Source organism: Epinephelus lanceolatus, chromosome 10 (assembly GCF_041903045.1).
Source record: "Epinephelus lanceolatus isolate andai-2023 chromosome 10, ASM4190304v1, whole genome shotgun sequence".
NCBI classification, from domain to species: Eukaryota; Metazoa; Chordata; class Actinopteri; order Perciformes; family Serranidae; genus Epinephelus; species Epinephelus lanceolatus.
The window spans coordinates 42,976,475-42,995,279 of record NC_135743.1 but is presented as its reverse complement, the minus strand read 5'-3'; the positions used below and the strand labels follow the sequence as shown (position 1 = coordinate 42,995,279).

General features: G+C 41.1%; 1 protein-coding gene across 2 annotated transcripts in view; it reads right to left on the bottom strand.

The window, feature by feature from the left end:
• Nucleotides 1-18,805, bottom strand: part of LOC117266445 (TGF-beta receptor type-2-like) — a 63,646-nt gene that overhangs the window by 9,306 nt on the left and 35,535 nt on the right. For both annotated transcript variants that reach the window (XM_033641657.2, XM_078172015.1), the window contains 5 exons: nt 4,797-5,092; nt 4,443-4,691; nt 3,361-3,474; nt 2,907-3,044; nt 1,820-1,961 (listed from right to left, as the gene is read on the bottom strand). In XM_033641657.2, the coding sequence (XP_033497548.1) occupies nt 1,820-1,961; nt 2,907-3,044; nt 3,361-3,474; nt 4,443-4,691; nt 4,797-5,092 (939 nt within the window). The remainder of the gene's footprint in view (nt 1-1,819; nt 1,962-2,906; nt 3,045-3,360; nt 3,475-4,442; nt 4,692-4,796; nt 5,093-18,805) is intronic.

Genomic DNA, 18,805 nt, shown 5'->3' with positions numbered 1-18,805 from the left:
TGGTAACATGGTAAGTGACACTGTAAATGTAATAATATTATGTTGGTAACGCATTATATTACTTTGTTACTGCTAAAAGTAACAAATATATTACTGTAACACCTTACAAAAGTAATGCATTGCCCCCAACACTGATCATGTAGGATAACCAGGATGCAGAGAATATATTCACTTTTATTTGAGAGGAAATGGATGAAAGTGCTCCTTGAAATTTGTGGAGGAGAAAAAAGGTTTCCTTGAAATGACATGAGACAGACATGATCTTGACTAAGTAAAATATCATAACTGATGTTACCCATATTATGTATTCCTGTATCTTGCATACGGACCTGTCTATTATCTATATCTGCCCAGATCGGATTCCTATAATCACTCTTGCCTTTAGTGTTTATCATGTTTGTCATAACTAAAACAAAAACATCAGTACATATTTTTCTTTAAGGTTTATTTTAAGATTTTTTTTTTCTTTTCTGAGCAGTGGACATGCATACCAAGTCCTATGGTAGTGTGAAATACTGACTGTTTTCTCACTCTCGTAAACGAAAATACTAAAGCTGGTAAGACCTTCATTGTCAGTTTCATCAAATCCTAAGTGAAATAAATCCAATGACAATGACTTCCGGTGTCAAACGGCAATGAAAATAGCCATCCTTTCACATCGGCTACACGGATACACGACCAGTCAGTGTTACTGTTTAACGCTGCCTGGTAGTTTCAGGGGGAAATGCAGAAGGATAACAATGAAAGTTACGGTGGCGGAAGTCTGAGTAGGGTAGGCGGGAGGGGTGGTGGATTGGTCCAACAACCACAAACTTTCACCCAGGAGGCCAGTGTTGGCTTCCCTTAAGATTATAAAGCCAAACCCTGTTCTTTGTTTTCAAAACTTGAGTTGGCTAAACGTAACCATGTGCACTTGTTGTTGAAGGAAAAAAACGTCAATTTGTGGTGTTGTGCTAACGTAGTGCTTTTATTTTGAAAGAGACTGTATGCAAACTGTACATTTCCTGTGAAACCAGAAGTGTTGAAAATAGACAATGCATGTACAGTACAAGGCAGAAGTTGACGCCGAGTTCAAGAACATCAACAACCAAACGCAGCCAGGTTACTTTGCACGGTATATCTCCACATGGAAACTCCATGACCAATCATCGGTATGTGACGAGGTCGGAGTGAGAATGTGTTGGACCAGTAAACATGGTATTAGTAGATCACTCAGCAGCTGAAGAGTCACATACAGTCAGAATTTTGTTAAGGCCAAAAAACAGCTAGAAGAAGAGTGAATATTGGACTTAGAAACAGACAGGCGTCCAGAAATTAACTCCATGAATGAATGAATGAATGAATAAGTTGGACGTGTAAATAGATAATAATTTCTATAACAACATTGTAAGGTGTAAGTTGAGTTTCCAGTAGTGTACACCTTGTCCCCAGGTAAATATTTTCATTTAGATGTTTCTGCAGCTGGGCGTAGGAGTGAAGGGAGTTCATTATCAACAGGAGTAGAGGCTAAGCAGTCAGATTATCATATCACATTACAAATACCTTACACACATCTTCACATGCTGCCTCCGCTGCTACATGAGAGGACTGAGGACTACCGGTCAGACAGATCAGCTGCTGAACTTGTTCCGATAACCCAAAACTCTGGCCATGTATTGTCACTGTTGAGTCTCAATAGTTGGCACTTCACCTCAGTAGAATTGTTTTGCTCTCTATGTAAGTGTGTGCTTGCGTGTGACATGACATCATGTCATGCACCCTTGCCTGAAACATTTAATTATGGAATATATGTATTTGTGGTGTGTGTGCATGCGCTGACCTCCAATAGCTTCACACCTCGATGTCATCTCCCAAAGTACAAGTGCCATGGAGTAAATGTCGGTCTGTTTGAAGGACTCAATGTTCTCCAGATTCAGTCGGGCCTCCAGCACCTCAGGAGCCATGTAACGTGCCGTACCCACCTGCAATACAGAGATACCAGGAGGTGTTAGCTCACAAGAACACACACATACACTGAGCATAGGAATACACTTGTTTCTGCACCTGTGTGTGATGTTGACCCTCTTCTATTGTCTGGCTTGTGATTTGTTGTTGTTGGAACAGTCAACCGCTGACTGTCAATAAACCTGACTCACCCCCTTACATCATTCATTATTACACATCAACTACTGTACTGAGTACAGCTGAGCTTACTTTGTAATGCAACTTCAAAAAATACACTATGAAATTTTCCATGTTGCTGGTGGGTTGCCAACACATTCTCACTCTGACCTTGTCACATATTGTCCTTTGGTCATGGACTTATAATGCGCACGGTACCCTGGGTGTGTTTGTTGTTGACGTTCTGGATGCTGTGTCAACTTCTGCCTGTAACATGCATTATCTGTTTTCAAAATACACTTCTATTTTTACAGGACATGTACAGTTTGCATACAGTCCGTACAACAATGTAAATTTTTTTTTTGTTCTCCTTCTACAACAAACACACGTGGCTACGTTCTGTCAACACACATGATTGGGTTTACGCAACAAAAACACGTGGTTGGGTTTAGAAAAAAATGACAAGGTTTGGCTTTACAATCTCACGGGAAGTGAACACTGGCCTCCCAGATGAACGTCGTTGGACCCATCCACCACCACATCCACCCAAGAGAAGAAGATGAATTAGTGATATGCAGAAAGAGGACATGAATGTTGCCAAATAAAGAAGAACCAACTTTTCTGATTCTGAGAATGAGAGGGAGAGAAGGAGAGAAGGGGCTCAGTGTATCACAGGAAGTCCCTTGGCAGACTAGGCCTATATTAGCTTAACTAGGGGCTGGTCCAAGGCGAGCCTGAGCCAGCTCTAACTATAAGCGTTTTCAAAGTAGAAACTCTTAAGTCTCGTAAGGGTCTTTTCATCTGACCTGTCCACTGTTGGCGAGGTCATCCACAGACAGACTACTGTCTAAACGAAGTCCAAGGCCAAAGTCACACAGGCAGCATGTCAGGTCGTTCTTCACCAGGATGTTGGAGCTCTTCAGGTCTCGATGGACAATGGGAACCTTTAAGCACAATGGAAGTACTGGGGTTTAAAAGTACTAATTAAATAAAAAGAGCACATAGAAATTTGTGTATACACATTATATAAAGACATTTCATACTAACAATGCCGGTGTTGATTACACTCTGAGGGAGAGTCAGTGAGGCTTTAGACTTTGTGTCTAATCTGATCTGATCATTATTAGGGTATAACAGTGTCTAAATTGTTTCTTTCTATGGCTATTTTGACAATGACAATGGTTATTATGGGAAGTATAGATTTTTAGCCCTGAAATACTGTTTATCAACTGTCACATGGATGTATTCACACAGTCCTACCTTAGGGCGTCCACAGACGAGGCGGTCACTGTGAAGGTGGGCGACACCTCGGGCCAGAGACCTGCCCAATACCTGCAGTTCCTCCCAGCTTATCACATTACGTGTCAGGTGCTCCTGGTGAGCAAAGGGATGATTAACAGAATTATGAATTAAAAACAGGTTAATGCTGAAACACATGAATGAAAAAGAGTATCTACCATGGGAATCGCCAGTCACACCATAAATAAAGCGGATTTGTACTTGTTTGTTAGCTCTATGCAGAGCCTACGCACATGGCCTATGCCATTTATACTTGTGCAGTGATGTGTCTGCGTCACTCTGCAGTTACACCTCCAAAACACTAGTCAGTGGAGGGGTTTCTGTTAAGTGCTGTAAAGTTTAGTTAATTAAAAAAAACATGTAAACACATGGCTTAATAGAGACAATTTCAAACACAAGTACACAAATCGGCTTCACTATAAGAATTCACATTGCTAGACACATTTTCCCCACAAAAACAACATGCTAATGTTATTAGCACATGCCTTTGGAATTTAAAATTGCTTTAATTAGCCTAGTAGCTAGCGGAGATTTCCTTTTCTCATGTGAGGTCAGTGGCAACAGCAACATTTAACAAAGGTAATGTTACATAATTAGGCTCCATTACAACTCACAAGGTTCACTGACAGCAACTGTCTTGTACTAAACACGTTTTCCAAACAAATACAACATGCTAACATTATTAGCATAAGCCTATGGCATTTTATATTGTATAAATTTGCATAACAAAAAGCGGAGATTTCCTATACTCATATGGGGCCAGGTTAAATCACATACAAAAGTTAAAATGCTATTTTGTGGGGGCTTTCTTGTCTCCACAATTTATTGTTCCTTATCTATGAAATAAAAGTCAATAAAAGCTTTGTTTCCACTGAGGGAAATGGTTTTCATCTTACAAAAATAGACAGGAGGTCTGCGTCACCGCAACATGTAGTTACATCTGGGGACATGCACGTCAGGCTACAGCATCAATTTGACACAGAAGTACAAATCTCCAAATACTACCCCACTCATGTTTGGTTACCTGATGGTGGCAGTCTCACCTGGAGATTTCCCCTGTGGTGAAAGGCAGTGATGAGCCAGTACTGTTTCTCCACCTTCCTCTCCTCAGCTGTCAGGAAGTGGAGAATGTTCTCGTGTCGAAGGTCTGTATTGGAGAAGATGTCTTTCTCGTTCTTCCAGGATGCGTATTCCTCATAGGGGAAGATCTTCACAGCTACTGTTTCGAACTGATCTGACGTGGTCTGCTTCAGCTTAGCCTTGTATACCTGGGCGAAGCGTCCCTTTCCCACCTGGGACAGGATCAAAAGTTATGTTTTTAATTAGAATTTCATTTAGAATGGCTTAGAGCAGAAAAGCTCCACAAAACAACTCTGAAATACTATACTAGTCTGTACCAGCAGATCCAACTCTATAGGCAGTGGCTCAGTGTTGTGGTTCAGGTTGTTGGCATGCGTCGAACTGCTGTCTGACCGATCATCATCCATCATGATGGCGCAGGCATCGCTGCAGTCAAGGCCTCCAGCTTTTGGCTTGCGCTTCTTAATGCTGCTTTCCCATTCTTGGTTCATGCGTTGCCGATAGGCTCTGTACCAGTAGAACATTCCCACAATTACAATCCCCATCACCAGCAGGGGAAGCAGGCTCACCAGAATCACTGATACCAAGGGATTGTCCGGAGTTGGATCCACAACTGTAAAAGAAGATGGAAGATGAAATGAATATAAAGGTTATTTAAGTACTTGGCCTGAGACCAAGAGTATCATAAGCAACACACAATTAAATGAAATCAAATAGGAGGATTGATGTTGGACTACAAACACGATTTAGACTACTGGAACAACACATAAACTAATAATAATAGTAATAATACTACATTATACTTATATAGCACTTTTCATGACACTCAAAGACTCTTTACAAATTCAGGGACACAAAAAGAAAAAAAATGAGGAGAAGAATCTTGATTTGATTGTAAACAGTGTTGAATAGGTGAGTCTTGAGTGATGTTTTGAATATGGAGAGATAGGGGGGGTCTTGGATGGGTTTGGGGAGTGAGTTCCAGAGGGTGGGAGCAGCAATGGGGAAGGCCCTGTCTCCCCAGGATTTGTGCTTGGTCCAGGCGGGGTGGGACAGGAGGTTGGCATCGGCAGAGCGGAGTGTGCGGGTGGGAGTGCGATGATGGAGGAGCTCAGACAGGTAGGGTGGGGCCTGGTTATTGAGGGCTTTGTATGTTATGAGGAGGATTTTGAAGTGGATTCTCTGGGGGATGGGAAGCCAGTGGAGCTTATGGAGAACAGGGGGGATGTGGTCATGGGTGTGAGAGTGGGTGAGTAACCGAGCAGCAGAGTTCTGGATATACTGGAGCTTATTGAGGGTTTTCGGAGGTGATGAAGGTGTGGATGAGGGTTTCTGCAGCTGAGGAGGAGAGGGATGGGAGGGAGATGAAAGAAGGCTGTTTTGGTTATGTGTTTAATGTGCTGGTTGGAAGGAGAGGGACTGATCGAGAATGACGCCAAGATTTCGGATTTGAGGGGAGGTGGATACTGTGAAGCCATCAATTTTGAGGGTGAAGTTATGGTTGAATTTGGTGCGTAAACAGTGACATAGTGACATAGTGTTTATGACGTGCCAGAATTGTATTTAGCTACTGGCAGGCATTTAACCATCTAAGAGTTAAACTGCTTGTGGGCTCTTGCTGACATTTAGACTTTGAACTGAATCATTAAAGTCAGCCATGAACAGTTAGTAATATAGCATGTGTTGAATGTCGTGAACACTATAAACATGAGCCATAATTCTGCTGTCATCTCATTTTTTTGCCTCTTAGCATGTGCAGGGATTTTCCTGTCTATCTGCATTAAGGTGAGTGTAGAGGTTTTTGTAACATGGGGACATGTTCCATGGGGACAAAGCACTGTTGGAGAATAAGAGTAGTATTCATTTCGGGACTGTTACAAGTCTGTTAATGCAAACTCTGCTTTTCAAGTGTCTGCTTCCACTGCAGAGAACTGATCAGTAGTTTTAGCAGTAGCTTTGCTTAGTTAGGATTTACAAGCAAAGTCACAAGTTATTCTAAATTTATTTTTTAAAATGTTTCTGTTATTTCTTTTTGTTGGTAAATTAGTTTTAGATTACTTAGGACAAGAGTGTCAGGTGCATACAGAATTTATGTGTAAATTTAAATTTCCAACACAAGTCTGTTACATTTGGCTATTGATAAACCTGTTATATGCGCAGTGCACATTAGCCAAAATTCCATTTGTAATCCTTCAGATTTTAGTCCTGCTTGATTCACTGACACCTACTGGTGGTAACAGCAAGTCGGCCGATAATTGGCGTTTTTTCTAAACACAGTGCAAGCTGTTTCCCACACAACATAAGGGTAAGTTGGGCCTCATTCACTGATATGCTGGTAGAAAACTTTCCGCAAAGAATAAGTGTGCTCTCAAAATGATTGTCACATTCATGACACGTGTGCACTGGCCAACTTTGTTCTTACCTTCTTTGCGTATGTTAGTGAATCAGAATTATTCTAAATTGACAGGTGCATCCCCACTTGTAAAAAAGGCCATCACTTTGTGCAGCATTCAGACTGAACTGGATAATATAATACCAACTCTCTCTGTCAGCATCCATCTGCTTTACCTGGACTATTCACCAATAACCACACAGCAAGGTTATGTCCTGCCCCTCTTAGATCAGAACACTTTGACTGTCTACTGCGAAGCTCGGTAATCTAAACAGTGGCCCCTTCTAATGGTGTTCCCCTTGTTGGACTTGGACTGACATTGTGGACATTATAGTGTGCGTGCATCAAAACCATGGGTGGGAACGGGCACAATACGCAGGACTTTGCAGTGAGTTAAAGGTGGTTATAGATGAGGATACTATGTTTCATTTAACTTAATTGCACATTTATTGAGATTCACTTCAAGACCCAAGTCTGGATATTGCATGTCCTTTTTAGATAATGATTAGTCATTCTAGAGTGTTCATATAGTTATGATATTTGCCACTGTCACTCGATAAAAATTACTCTCCACTGGAGCCTGTTGCGCTGAGTTAAGTGAGTACAGATATTGAGGCGCTGGGTGGCCATAGCTTGAGTGAAAGTAGGTCAAACTGATATTTACCTTCTTCAACAATAGAGGGCAGTATTGTCATAACAATGTATCTCTCACCTAAGAGAGGCTTTGAGAATGTGTGCCTGATCTGTTTATTGGTGGTTTATTAGCTCATGTGTCAATTATTATCAAAGTTTGCTATTGATATGCTGAATGCTGTACATATATTTGTTATTCAAAGTTTTCTTGGTTTATTTGTAACATTATAGACAGCATTTATTTGATTGCAATTTAGGTACTTTCAGAACCACACAAATGGGTATAACCACAACATATATTGAGAATTGAGCCTGTGTTAGTTGTGTGGCACTAAATAAAGGCAAATGAGAAATAAGTGACTTTGGATTGTTCTTGCTGGCCACCCCTCAGTGGACCTTGATAGTATTCACAACCAGTGAGTGCTTAGTACTAGGGTAGCAGACATGGGGGAAAGTCACACATGTGCAAGTCACAAGCAAGTCTCAGGTCTTTACCTTCATGTCTCAAGCAAGTCCCAAGTTAGTTATGGTGAGAATCAAGCAAGTCAAGTCCCTGCTATAAGTCAAGCAAGTTGAGTCATTGCTCAGGTCAAGCAAGTCACAAGTCAAGTCATATGTCACATACAGCAAACATCTCCTCATGATCCGCTAGCTACATGTCCTCTGAATATGCTGTGAAAAAGTCCGGTCTCTGTAGGCAGCCCAGGCTCCGCAAATGGCAACAAAAACATGTGGGTCCAGGCCGCACCAACCAGCCAGCGCGAGACCAGCGAAAGCAAGCACACACACATGAACGTGGTGCCCAGAGAGGCAGTTAGAGCTACAGGCTACAATGACAGGGCTCTATGCTAACCTTTTAGTAATCTTTTAGCAATTTCTCCTAAAAATTTAGGAGCATAGAAAGAAATTTAGGAGTGCAGTGAAAATTTTAAATAACATTAAATAGGAAAACAACAAAGTACAAAGGCTCCTCTGGAGCCACCCTCTCCTCCATCATGTGTGTGATAAGGGCCCAGCACACACACACAGGGCTACATTGGGCCTACTGCTCTACTATTAGACACAAAGGATGTCTTTAGTCCACTGGCTTTTGTAGTTGGGTCGCCTGGCACGCTTATTAAATAAATTTTAAAAATCTAATTCACGGTGAAGTGTCATGCATTTTCCACCAGTCACGTCAAAAAGCTCAGGGAAAAATATTTGTGGCTACAGGGGGGGATCAAAATAAAATAAATAAATACAATAAAAATCAACCAGCCACCCTCCTCCTCTGATAAGTTAGGAACAGTCCCTAAAGTGCGGTGAGGTTTGTGGACCGTTACCTGCCACAAAGAGAGAAATGTGAACGGCTCGTTTCTCCTCTGACACGTCACATACCTGTGTGTTGCCATGGCTTGGCTGTTCAGGTACTTCTGGGCAGTCATGACACCAATGAAGAGGAAATTATTGGACCTGGAGCCGGGCTTCTCGGTCACCGGTAAACCGTTATGCGGTGGCCATAGTGCTCCGCCGTATTCCTGTCTGTGACCCCCGTTCAACCCACAACCGACAGGATTCGCCTTTTGTTTCTGCTGCTGGTTGAAATCTGTACTCACACAGCGTGCTCCTGAATGATTTCTTTTGCTCGCACAAAACTATTTTTAGTTGCAAATGTGAGTAGCTCTGTTGTGTTTGATAACATTGTTGAACATAAACAGAAGTGACACCCAATGGTGCTTAGCGTGCCTTTAATATTGAATTAAAGCCAAGTCCTTTCGAGTCATCTGTTTCAAGTCAAAGTCAAGTCTCAAGTCATGAATATGAAGTCAAAGTCAAGTCTTTTATCAGCATTAGTCAGTCTGACTTGAGTCAAGTCATGTGACTCGAGTCCCCCATCTCTGTAGGGTAGCTTTATCTGCTTCAGCAGCCCAGTATTTTTCAGCTCTATTTGCAGTCAACATGCTGCCATGCCCCCATAACAGGTCAGATAGTAATATTAAGGAGGAGGATGATGACAAGGAGGAAGATGTGGACGGCACACAAAGAGGGAGACAGTGTGGAGACAGAGACGGAGGACAGCTCCGCCCCTTCATGCAGCTGCGGTGCCAAATGAAAGACATGGGAAAGGGAGTGGTGACAGAGAAATAACTCTAGTGAAAGAAGCAAGGGAGGAAATGTGTATTTTAATTTTGTCACATATTGCAAATTTTTCACAACACATAGGACAAAAATAACTGATTCAGTGTGCAAGGATTCTGTTTGTTACGATTTTTTTTGGATGACAGATGAATGAAACGCATTTGAAAAAAAATAGACTAGGCCTTAAACCTTAAACCTGTTACTGTCAATCCCACCTCTGCTTTATTAAGGCCTGGTGGCACAAGAGATTTAGTTCCTAATAGACATAGTTGTGGGGATTCTGGTAGAGGTTGACTGAGTCACCTTTTGAGATTTTTCAGTGCCACCTTCTGAAAAGGTCATACCGTGGACATGGCCTCGGGTGACCAGACATCCCGAAAAATTCGGGACCCGAATCCCAAATCCTGCCCTAATTGTCCTGAAAATTACACTAGAGCTGGAGTCTGGAGTACTAGTTATTGCCTGATAAAACATTAAAAACTGATCATGATGGTTGAGTCTTCCTGCAGCTCCCGCCGGCTGCACATTGGCTGCAGCAGTTCCTACATGAATTATGGGTGTTGTAGTTTTTATATTGTGTACAGCAGTGGCGACGAAGTAGATGAAGAGAGTGCAAGTTGCATCCGCGAGGACACTTATTTGAAGAGTACATGACCTCATATATTTGTGTCATCTACTATTTATTTGTTGTTGCATTACTCCTGCTAGCCTAGAATTTGATAATACTCACATGCAATAATTCAAACCCTTCATTCCAAATTATCTTCAAGCATTATAATGTAATGTAATCAATAAGGTTTAATCAACCTCCTCTAAACCCTGGCTATGACCCTGACCGTGGAGAAGTCCCATAGAGCATGGAGAAATTTGCCCACATCTTAGTGACATTTCCAACCTGTATAGTGCTGGGTTAAGCCCATTTTAAATAGTTTCAGGGGTGTATAATAACATATATGTATGATTATTTTATAGTGGCTAAAGTTCTGGCATCCCATGTAGCCCAACCTACATTTGAGATCATATCCTGCCATAAATCTTACCTAATCTCGCAATCAAGATTCTTTTGCTGCATTAGTCTTTGGCTTTTACACATAAAGGTTCAATATGAGACAATTTCTTGTAAAAGATTGAGGCAGAGTGTTGAGTATGGGGAGAATTTAGAAACTCTTGAACCTTATCTTTTTCCTCTTCCCTTTTCAGTCAAAACACAGAACCTACATTGCTCCTCAGCTGTAAATACTTCCAGAAGCTTGCTCTATCAGTTAGAAATATTTGTTCTTTAAGGTCCTCAAATGAAGTAAATGAGCAATCTCTGTTGAGATCACTGACAACACAAATACCTTTTGCCAACCACGTATCCCACTGAAATACCTTTTTTTTCCTATACAGATGGAAGGGTTATATGGAAGAGTAGCTTTGTTTGTTTTCTTATATTGTTTGAATATTCAGTTGCTGGTATCATGATAGAAATGTTATTGAAATGTGGAGAAACTACCATCTTAAGTTCTCTACAGGCTGAGATTCAGTAATTTTCTTTTGCCTAAATATGCATTTATTTAATTAAAGGAGCCATATTAATAGAGAATTGAGCATAGCGTTAGTTCAGGCAGGACACAATGTCAAGCTCATTTCACGTCCCAGCTACATCAGCTGATCTCAAGCAGCTCAATTATCTGATGGATCAGCTTATTGATAGAAGGTAGTCACCTGATAGATCACAAAATTCCTTTCAATGCAACCAAGTGGCAGATCTCATTCAGGGTGCCCTTTTTAAACTGCTTTGGTCTGCCTATTGTTGCTGATTCCTCTGCAAGCCGCTTTGTAACCCGCCTCCACCCCAGTTCCTCCTTTTCATGTTGTGTCTGACTTATAAATGTCATTTCTGTTTGTCATTGATGCTGCTCTGTTCTGTTCCTGGGGGTCTTTGCTGCTGCTCTCCCTGCCTTAGCCTTTCCACAAAGGCACTTGAAGGGGCGGAGAGGTGTGCTCTCTCTGCCTTAGGCTTTCTGTGTAGGCCCAAGAAAAGGCAGAGACCCAAGAACAGAGCCATACTGCAATGTAAATAAAGTTTTCTTTGACAAAAGTGGTCCTGACTGAATTATATTTTCTACATCAGAATTCCTATATGGTTCATTCCCACTGGGATCTACTTAATCTGGATTGTGGTCATTGTTGATTGATTCCATCCTCCAGTTACCAATACCAATTTACCAGCAGCATTGGGTCTCATTGTTTGGTCCTGTGTGACAGGTTAAAGACAATGTAAGACATATAAGACAATGTAATTCCATTTGTCATTACTGCCGCTCTTGGATCTGAATAAATGATGTTCACCCATTTGATAGAACCTTCCCCAAAACCAAATATTTTTAAAGTATATTGTAAGGAGCCAAACTCCACCCTATCAAATGCCTTTTTGGCATCCATGAGGTTTAGAAAGTGTCTGATATTATTCATAGATGACCTCCCCTTTATGAATCCTACTTGATCAGAATGTGTTAAGTGTGGTAAAACACTTTCTGGTCTCATAGCATGGACCATTGTCAGAATCTTGATGTCTACATTAATCAAACCAACAGGTCTAAAACTTTCTGGCACAGTTGGGTCCTTTTTTTAACAGTTTCACAAAAGAGTGGGCAAAGAGCAGTCTGTTACCAAAACCCTTATGGCCATAAGAGATGGCTGCTGCGTACACTTTAATAGTGGCATATGACTTTATCCAACAAACACTGCAAAAAGGACAAAATAGAGCCGACTACACAACACAGGGGATCTAGCCTCCTTTTCTCGCACCAGCGTTGGAACCCCAACCACTTTGCCTTGTAGGTAGTGGTTGACCCCGCTGTCCCTCTCAGGAGCTAAGCCTAGAGAAGTTAACCCAGAGTGGGCAACGTGCCTATCGAACCCACCTCCGGAGACAGAGCCCCCCAGAACCAGGGGATGATCCATGGCTGGGCCCCCATTATTTGAGTCATTTCTGCATTCCATGGCACCGGGAGGCAACCTGGGGCTACCAGAACAACTGACAACTGCTTCTGACTGACTCTCTCCAATAGGGGAGGGACGAGATGGAGAGACACAAAGGCATAGAGCAGCTTTCTTGGCCATGGTGCCTGTGCAAACACGTCTACCCCCAAAGGGGGGAATTGTCATTTATTGCCAGGGAGAACCATACCTGGCAGTGGGTGTTGCGTCGGCTGGCAAACAAATCCACTTCTGCTTTCCCAAACAGTCCAGATCAGCCACACCACCTCAAGGTAAAGCATCTACTGGTCTAGGGCTGGGCTGCCACCGGGGCTGGGTGGGATCACTTCAGAAGCGTCTGAAGTGATTCCACTGTTGCTGGCACCTATACTGGGGCAGCGCCAGGCAGGCCTCAGAGGCTGGTGGCTGCTGAACACCACCCTCTGCTTGGACTGCGCAGAAGAACTGACAACGTTCCTGAAACAGCGACTCAGTGTGCTACTCGCTGTCACCGAAAAGAAAAATGACGCTGGACACTGGAATCCGCCTCCCCATATTCTGTGGGGTCTGCAAGTATTTGGGTAGGCACATTCTGATTGGCTGGCTATGTTGATGATTTTCTCAGTGTGTGAATGTGTGCTCCTGATTAGAGGAGTATTAAGTATTAAGAGTCCAATAGAGGGCAGAGCCTGTGTGAAATAGAACTAAAATGGAAGGTGGTAGTGCTAAGACAGGAATATAGCCTAATTTTTGTGCTTTGGGTGCTGCATGCAGCAGCAGCACACTGCAATTTCCTCACACTATTCATACAGTAACAGTCCAACAAAAGTGAGCCCACCACAGGGAAGTGATTTTTGAGGCCATTGCTATGAAAACAACACACTGTTCCATGCTCCATGGAGTGCTGTAAATCACACGCTTTCCAACATAACAGTGAGTTTAAAAATATATATGGGTCTGTATCTTTCCATCTGTGGTCTCAGTCAGGAGCTGACTTTGTACTCGGTTAACAGGCCTACAGTGGACACTGCCAACAATGTGAGCAGCCTTCAGGAGCTATAGCATTAACTACCTCCTCTGACTCTGACTGCCAGCTTGGACGAAAAGGCAGCCAACCCTCACAGCTCCACCGGCAGGGTGAAAACAGTCAAGAGCCTGTCTGCCTCAGCTTGCCCGGCCCGACCTGGTCTGCTCTGGCTGGGCACCCTTTCAAAGAGTGTCTCTCAGGGGAAAATTACTCTCCTCCCCATACTGGCAAGTTGGAGAAGCTCAGACTAAAGACTGACCATTTAAGTTGCTCCACCCTGCATCTACTTTGCATTCAGATTTTCCACATACATAGTGCCCATAACTGAGTGTTGTGGAGCCAAAAATATGGATCAAGGGTTATCAGACAAGTCAAAATTACAGTTGAATCCATAAAGAAATAATACCATCTTTTACTACATCATCTTATTTTTGACTCCTTGGTTATCCCGTTGTTGTTGTCAGTTGTGGCACACACGTGTGTGTGTGTGTGTGTATGTGTGTGTGTGTGTGATTTTAAAGCAGTAAATCTTTCTGAAATGACTTTGGGCGAAGCCGCAGATGTAATAAATCAAAAATACTGAACACAGACTAAAGTGGGTTGTGTAGTAAGACTGCCAGACAGTCAGACAATACTTCTCAAATTCCATGTGTCTGTACATGTGTGTATCCTTTGAGGGTTTTAAGATTGCTTGGAGGTTTTGGGGGTTTTAGGTTTATTTCCTTGCTGTCTTTCTACCATGATTAGTGTGTATGACTATGTGCATTTGAGGTAGAAACACAACCAATCAGACAGTGCCAAGCCAAACTGGTAATAGGAGTCATATTGCTATTTTCAATCAGTATGCCAGAGTGTTCTCATGCAGCGTTCAATGAGGTCTGACACATCATTTAAACTAATAAAGGGATCCTCGCCTCCGGTTTGCAATTACAAACGTCATCTGTTTGTGTGTGTATATGTGTGTGCGTGTGTGTGTTTCAGTATGTCGAATGCTGCCATCTCTGACTCACACTTTTAATCCTATAACCAGTTGCTAATTACTTGGATCCTTGTACTGTTTGGAGGATAATAAAGTTGTGAGTTGGATATGAAGAGGGAACAGTTTTCCTCAGAAATGAAAGAGCCAGACATGATTTCATCTTTGAAACAGGTGATGGGTGGATAGATGGAAGCCATTATAAACACTGAGGAGGTTGAAGTGCACGTCACTTTGCCAGTTTGGCTTCTTCTCCAGCAAAACACTTCTAATGAGGCTTTAAATATCATTATTTATGTTAACTTGATCAACATTCCAGTCAAAGCCACAGTTTTTACATTCTGATGTGATATTTTATAAATGACTTGGTCACATCATGGATATATGACAGTTGCTTTTTTGATCAGTGTTGTGAGCTCTCTTTGCATCCTTCAAAATAGAATGAACCTCTGATGCCCGAACCTGAGGCGCATCTGACTTTAACCAACCAACATGTAAAGGTGGATTTATAGTTGTGCATCAGCTTTATGCGGAGCCTTCACTGTCGCCTCCACACGAAGCCTATGCCGTGGTGAGCAAATTAGCCTAGCGACTAGCCAAGATTTTCTCTAAGCCAGGATAAATCACACACAGGTTTTAAAATGTGGTTACTTAAGTGTCTTCATAATGTATTGTTTCTTGTCTGTGAAATAAAAGTAAATAAAAGATTCATTTCCACTGAGGAAATGGTTTCAGCTTAAATTGCTCTGCATCGATAAGACGTTACTATAGTAGCTCCTCAGCTGACCTTGTGGTGCTTTAATTTCTCATTAAGTCAGTCATGAAGTGTATAAAACTGAATGGTAAACAGACGCCTTACATGGATTTACACTATCAGTAAAGCAAAAGCATTTCTCTTGGCACATTTTGGACAGATTCTTCAATTAAAACATCAGCATTTAGAGCTGTGAGACAATTTCAACAGGTTTCTGACACAAATTAAAGCAATCAACCGCCAATCCAACTTATCATTTAGAAGCATACATATACATGTATGAATACATACAGTGTTGGGCAAGCTACTTAAAAACTGTAGCAAGCTAAGATACAAGAAAATGGCAAAAGTCCCTTGCTACTTGCAAAAAAATACATTTTCTTTTTTTTTTTTTTTTTAAATTTTATTGCTTTATGTCTAATCAGCGTTATCTCTGTGATCAGAAACCTGTCAGCCAAACAAATAGGCTGGCAAAAAAGTTCAGTTAAACTGTTTATTATAAACTAACAAAGTTAAATTAAAACTTTCTCATTTTTTCTTTGAAGATTTTGTGACATTTAAACATGTCCTCCAATAACATGACATCATCAGTCGGCCTATTGCTCTCTCTCTCTCTCTCCTCTTCCTACTTAATGCATTTCTCTGTCTTGGCCTCTTTCAGTAGGCTTTCTGGTTCTGTTCGTAATTCATAAACAGAATTCTAAAAGATATTTTTCACTCAATAAAACTATAATAATTAGAAGACAGTAATATAAACAATAACAAATAACAGACCTAAATGAAAATGTTTCTTTTTTTGGGACATTAGAACATGAACATATCCTGCAAATAACACGTGACATCAGTATGTCACACTCTCTCTCCTCTCTTCCTTCTTGATACTGTTCTGTCTCTCTGGCTCTTTTCTTGGCCCTTGTTGTGTCTATTTCTCCGGTGTCCACTGCAAATCCGCTAAATATATACAGTTTATGGGCCAGACAAGGAAGGAAAGAAGGAAAGCCAATAGCATAAGCTGCAAGTGGAATAAACTGAAGGATTAGTATGTGATGTCATACGGAAGTACTTCCCTAGTCCACATGCCTCAGTGTGGCACTGGTGTCAGTCACATTTTTTGTCCTCAGTTTCATTATCCTTACTTTAATCCAGACCACCACAGAAAAAAACAGTCCACTGTACTTCCAAGCTTTTTCTAGGAAAAACAGCTTGTAACTTTTGTGGATGCTACCACACGTTTCAGTCAGTTAATCAGCTTCACTACTGAAAAGCGATTTGACTCATACAGTAGTGACATTACCACCAAGCTACTAGGAAATGTAGTTAAGTTAGTCACTACTTGTAGTGATGCTACTTCCAAATACTGCATACATATTTGTTAGAGTTTATTAATATACAATATTTGTTAACAATCACAACCCTTTCCATCCTCTTATAAAGATATTTCATATGATTACATCTTTATTTTACTATATTGTCATCAACACCAGCCTTTACTTCTGGTCTTACCACAGAAGGAGTTATAGTTGTTGACAGATCTACCTCACTTCTGTAGTAATAATAATAATAATAATAATAATAATAATAATGATGATAATAAAAATCAAGAAATGCAGCTTAGATCAACTGTCATATAAGCTGTTTGTGTAGATTATTTGTAGTTTACATTAAATATTTGCTGTTGGTTATACTATAGTTCATCTCTGCACAGTACATAGTACAAAAAGGCCTTGTAAGTTGAAGTTGAAATTGTGTTTGCATTATGTATGGGTTAGATCTCACTTAATTAATCCTATCCTGTCAAATTTTAAATATGTTTACCTTCTTTTTCCATGGAGTTTTTACTTTTGTAAATGTAGGCTATATAAATAACCTGCTTTCATCCGGGCTGGTATCATATTCTGGTGGAGCGTTGAGGAATCCTACCACAAGGAGGCTGGTTACACTGACTAACAGTGAGTATCATGCTCACTATTTACTTGCTATGGTAACAGCACTGCTTTTACTGCCCACACTGCTTCATGAACATAGCTCATATCCTTCCAGTTCTCCATCCCCTCCTTATAACATCTCTCTGTTGCTGTTTTTGTCTCTCCATATTTCTCATCCCATCTCAGTGTTCTCTGCCCTGGGTACAACTCTGTCTTTTTCCTTTACACTGCTGTCTTGTTTCCGTCCTTTTCATGCATCTTAGAGTTGGTCTGCTTGAGTCATTTCTCTATAAAGAGTCTGCTGTGTGACTGAATGACTGATGGACTCACTGACAGCAGGCCAAGATTCCACAGTTAAGGAGGAACTGTAAAAAATAAGAATAACAAAGCAGATCTTGGATCATGCACAGAGCCATTTTTTCCTTTACTGTTCCATTTCTATCTTCCACTCCTCTTCCTCTTAGTCAGCTGCATCAAGAATTCATTCTAATGTATTTTCCCAGTTTCTTATTTTTATCTCTTGTTCTTCATCAAAATAGAAACACCCCCGACATCAAAAATCCCCACTTTGTGTCATGAGGAAGATTTCATTCGTCATGAGGGATATCAAAATATCTTTAAAGTACTTGCAAGAGATCATGCGACATCTGTGAAAAAAGGCAGCTTGTACAAGTAAAGGAATCCATGTCAGAAATAAATTAGTTCTACTGTTATCGCATTCCTCACGTAGCATGCCTTCAAGAATGTAAAATGGACTAACAAGAGCAAAGCTGTAAATACAGCACTCAGACAAACAGAATGTTACTATGATAAGGCAGTATTTACTATCAGTGCCTCCCTTCCCAGAACTAGTTTACAAGCTCAAAAACACGTGTTAGTGACACTGCTGAGAGGCAACGTTAGTCTGCTCCAAATCATCTTTGCAGGATCTTAATAAGAAACAAGCGCTGTGTGACAGAGGCTCACTCTCTCACAGTCAGAGCACATGGATCCAATCTACATCAAAATACTCACTAACAGACAATAATGCTGATTGGCTGCAACAGACATGATTTTGTAGAGTCACTCAGAGTAGATGCAACTTGCCTCCTTGGTGAGGATTAAAAGTTAGTTCTCTTGTTTTGTCCCTGCTTTTGGTTGGCGAACAAAAGACAAAAAAAAAAAAGTGCATTATCACCGTTTATAGTCTTTCCATCCAATGCGTTCAGACTACACAACATTTTTGTTTTTTCTGACAGTCACTATGTCCGATTAGGTGATTGTGAAGTCATAAAATCTTGCTGTGACTTGGCCGACAGACATGACAGACTACAAGTTGGTCCACGACCAATCATCCCTGGTGATCCTCCACGATGTGCGTGATGTCATCAGGTTATTCTTGTCCTATTTTACTATTATTATTACTATTATTTTAGTCACTGTGGCTGCTCATGTCCAAGCTGAAATGTTATTGTAGTAACATAATGTGCCATCAAATGGGAGAAGCTACATTTCAGGTATCGCATATACCAACTATGCAAGTCACTGAATCCTTCAC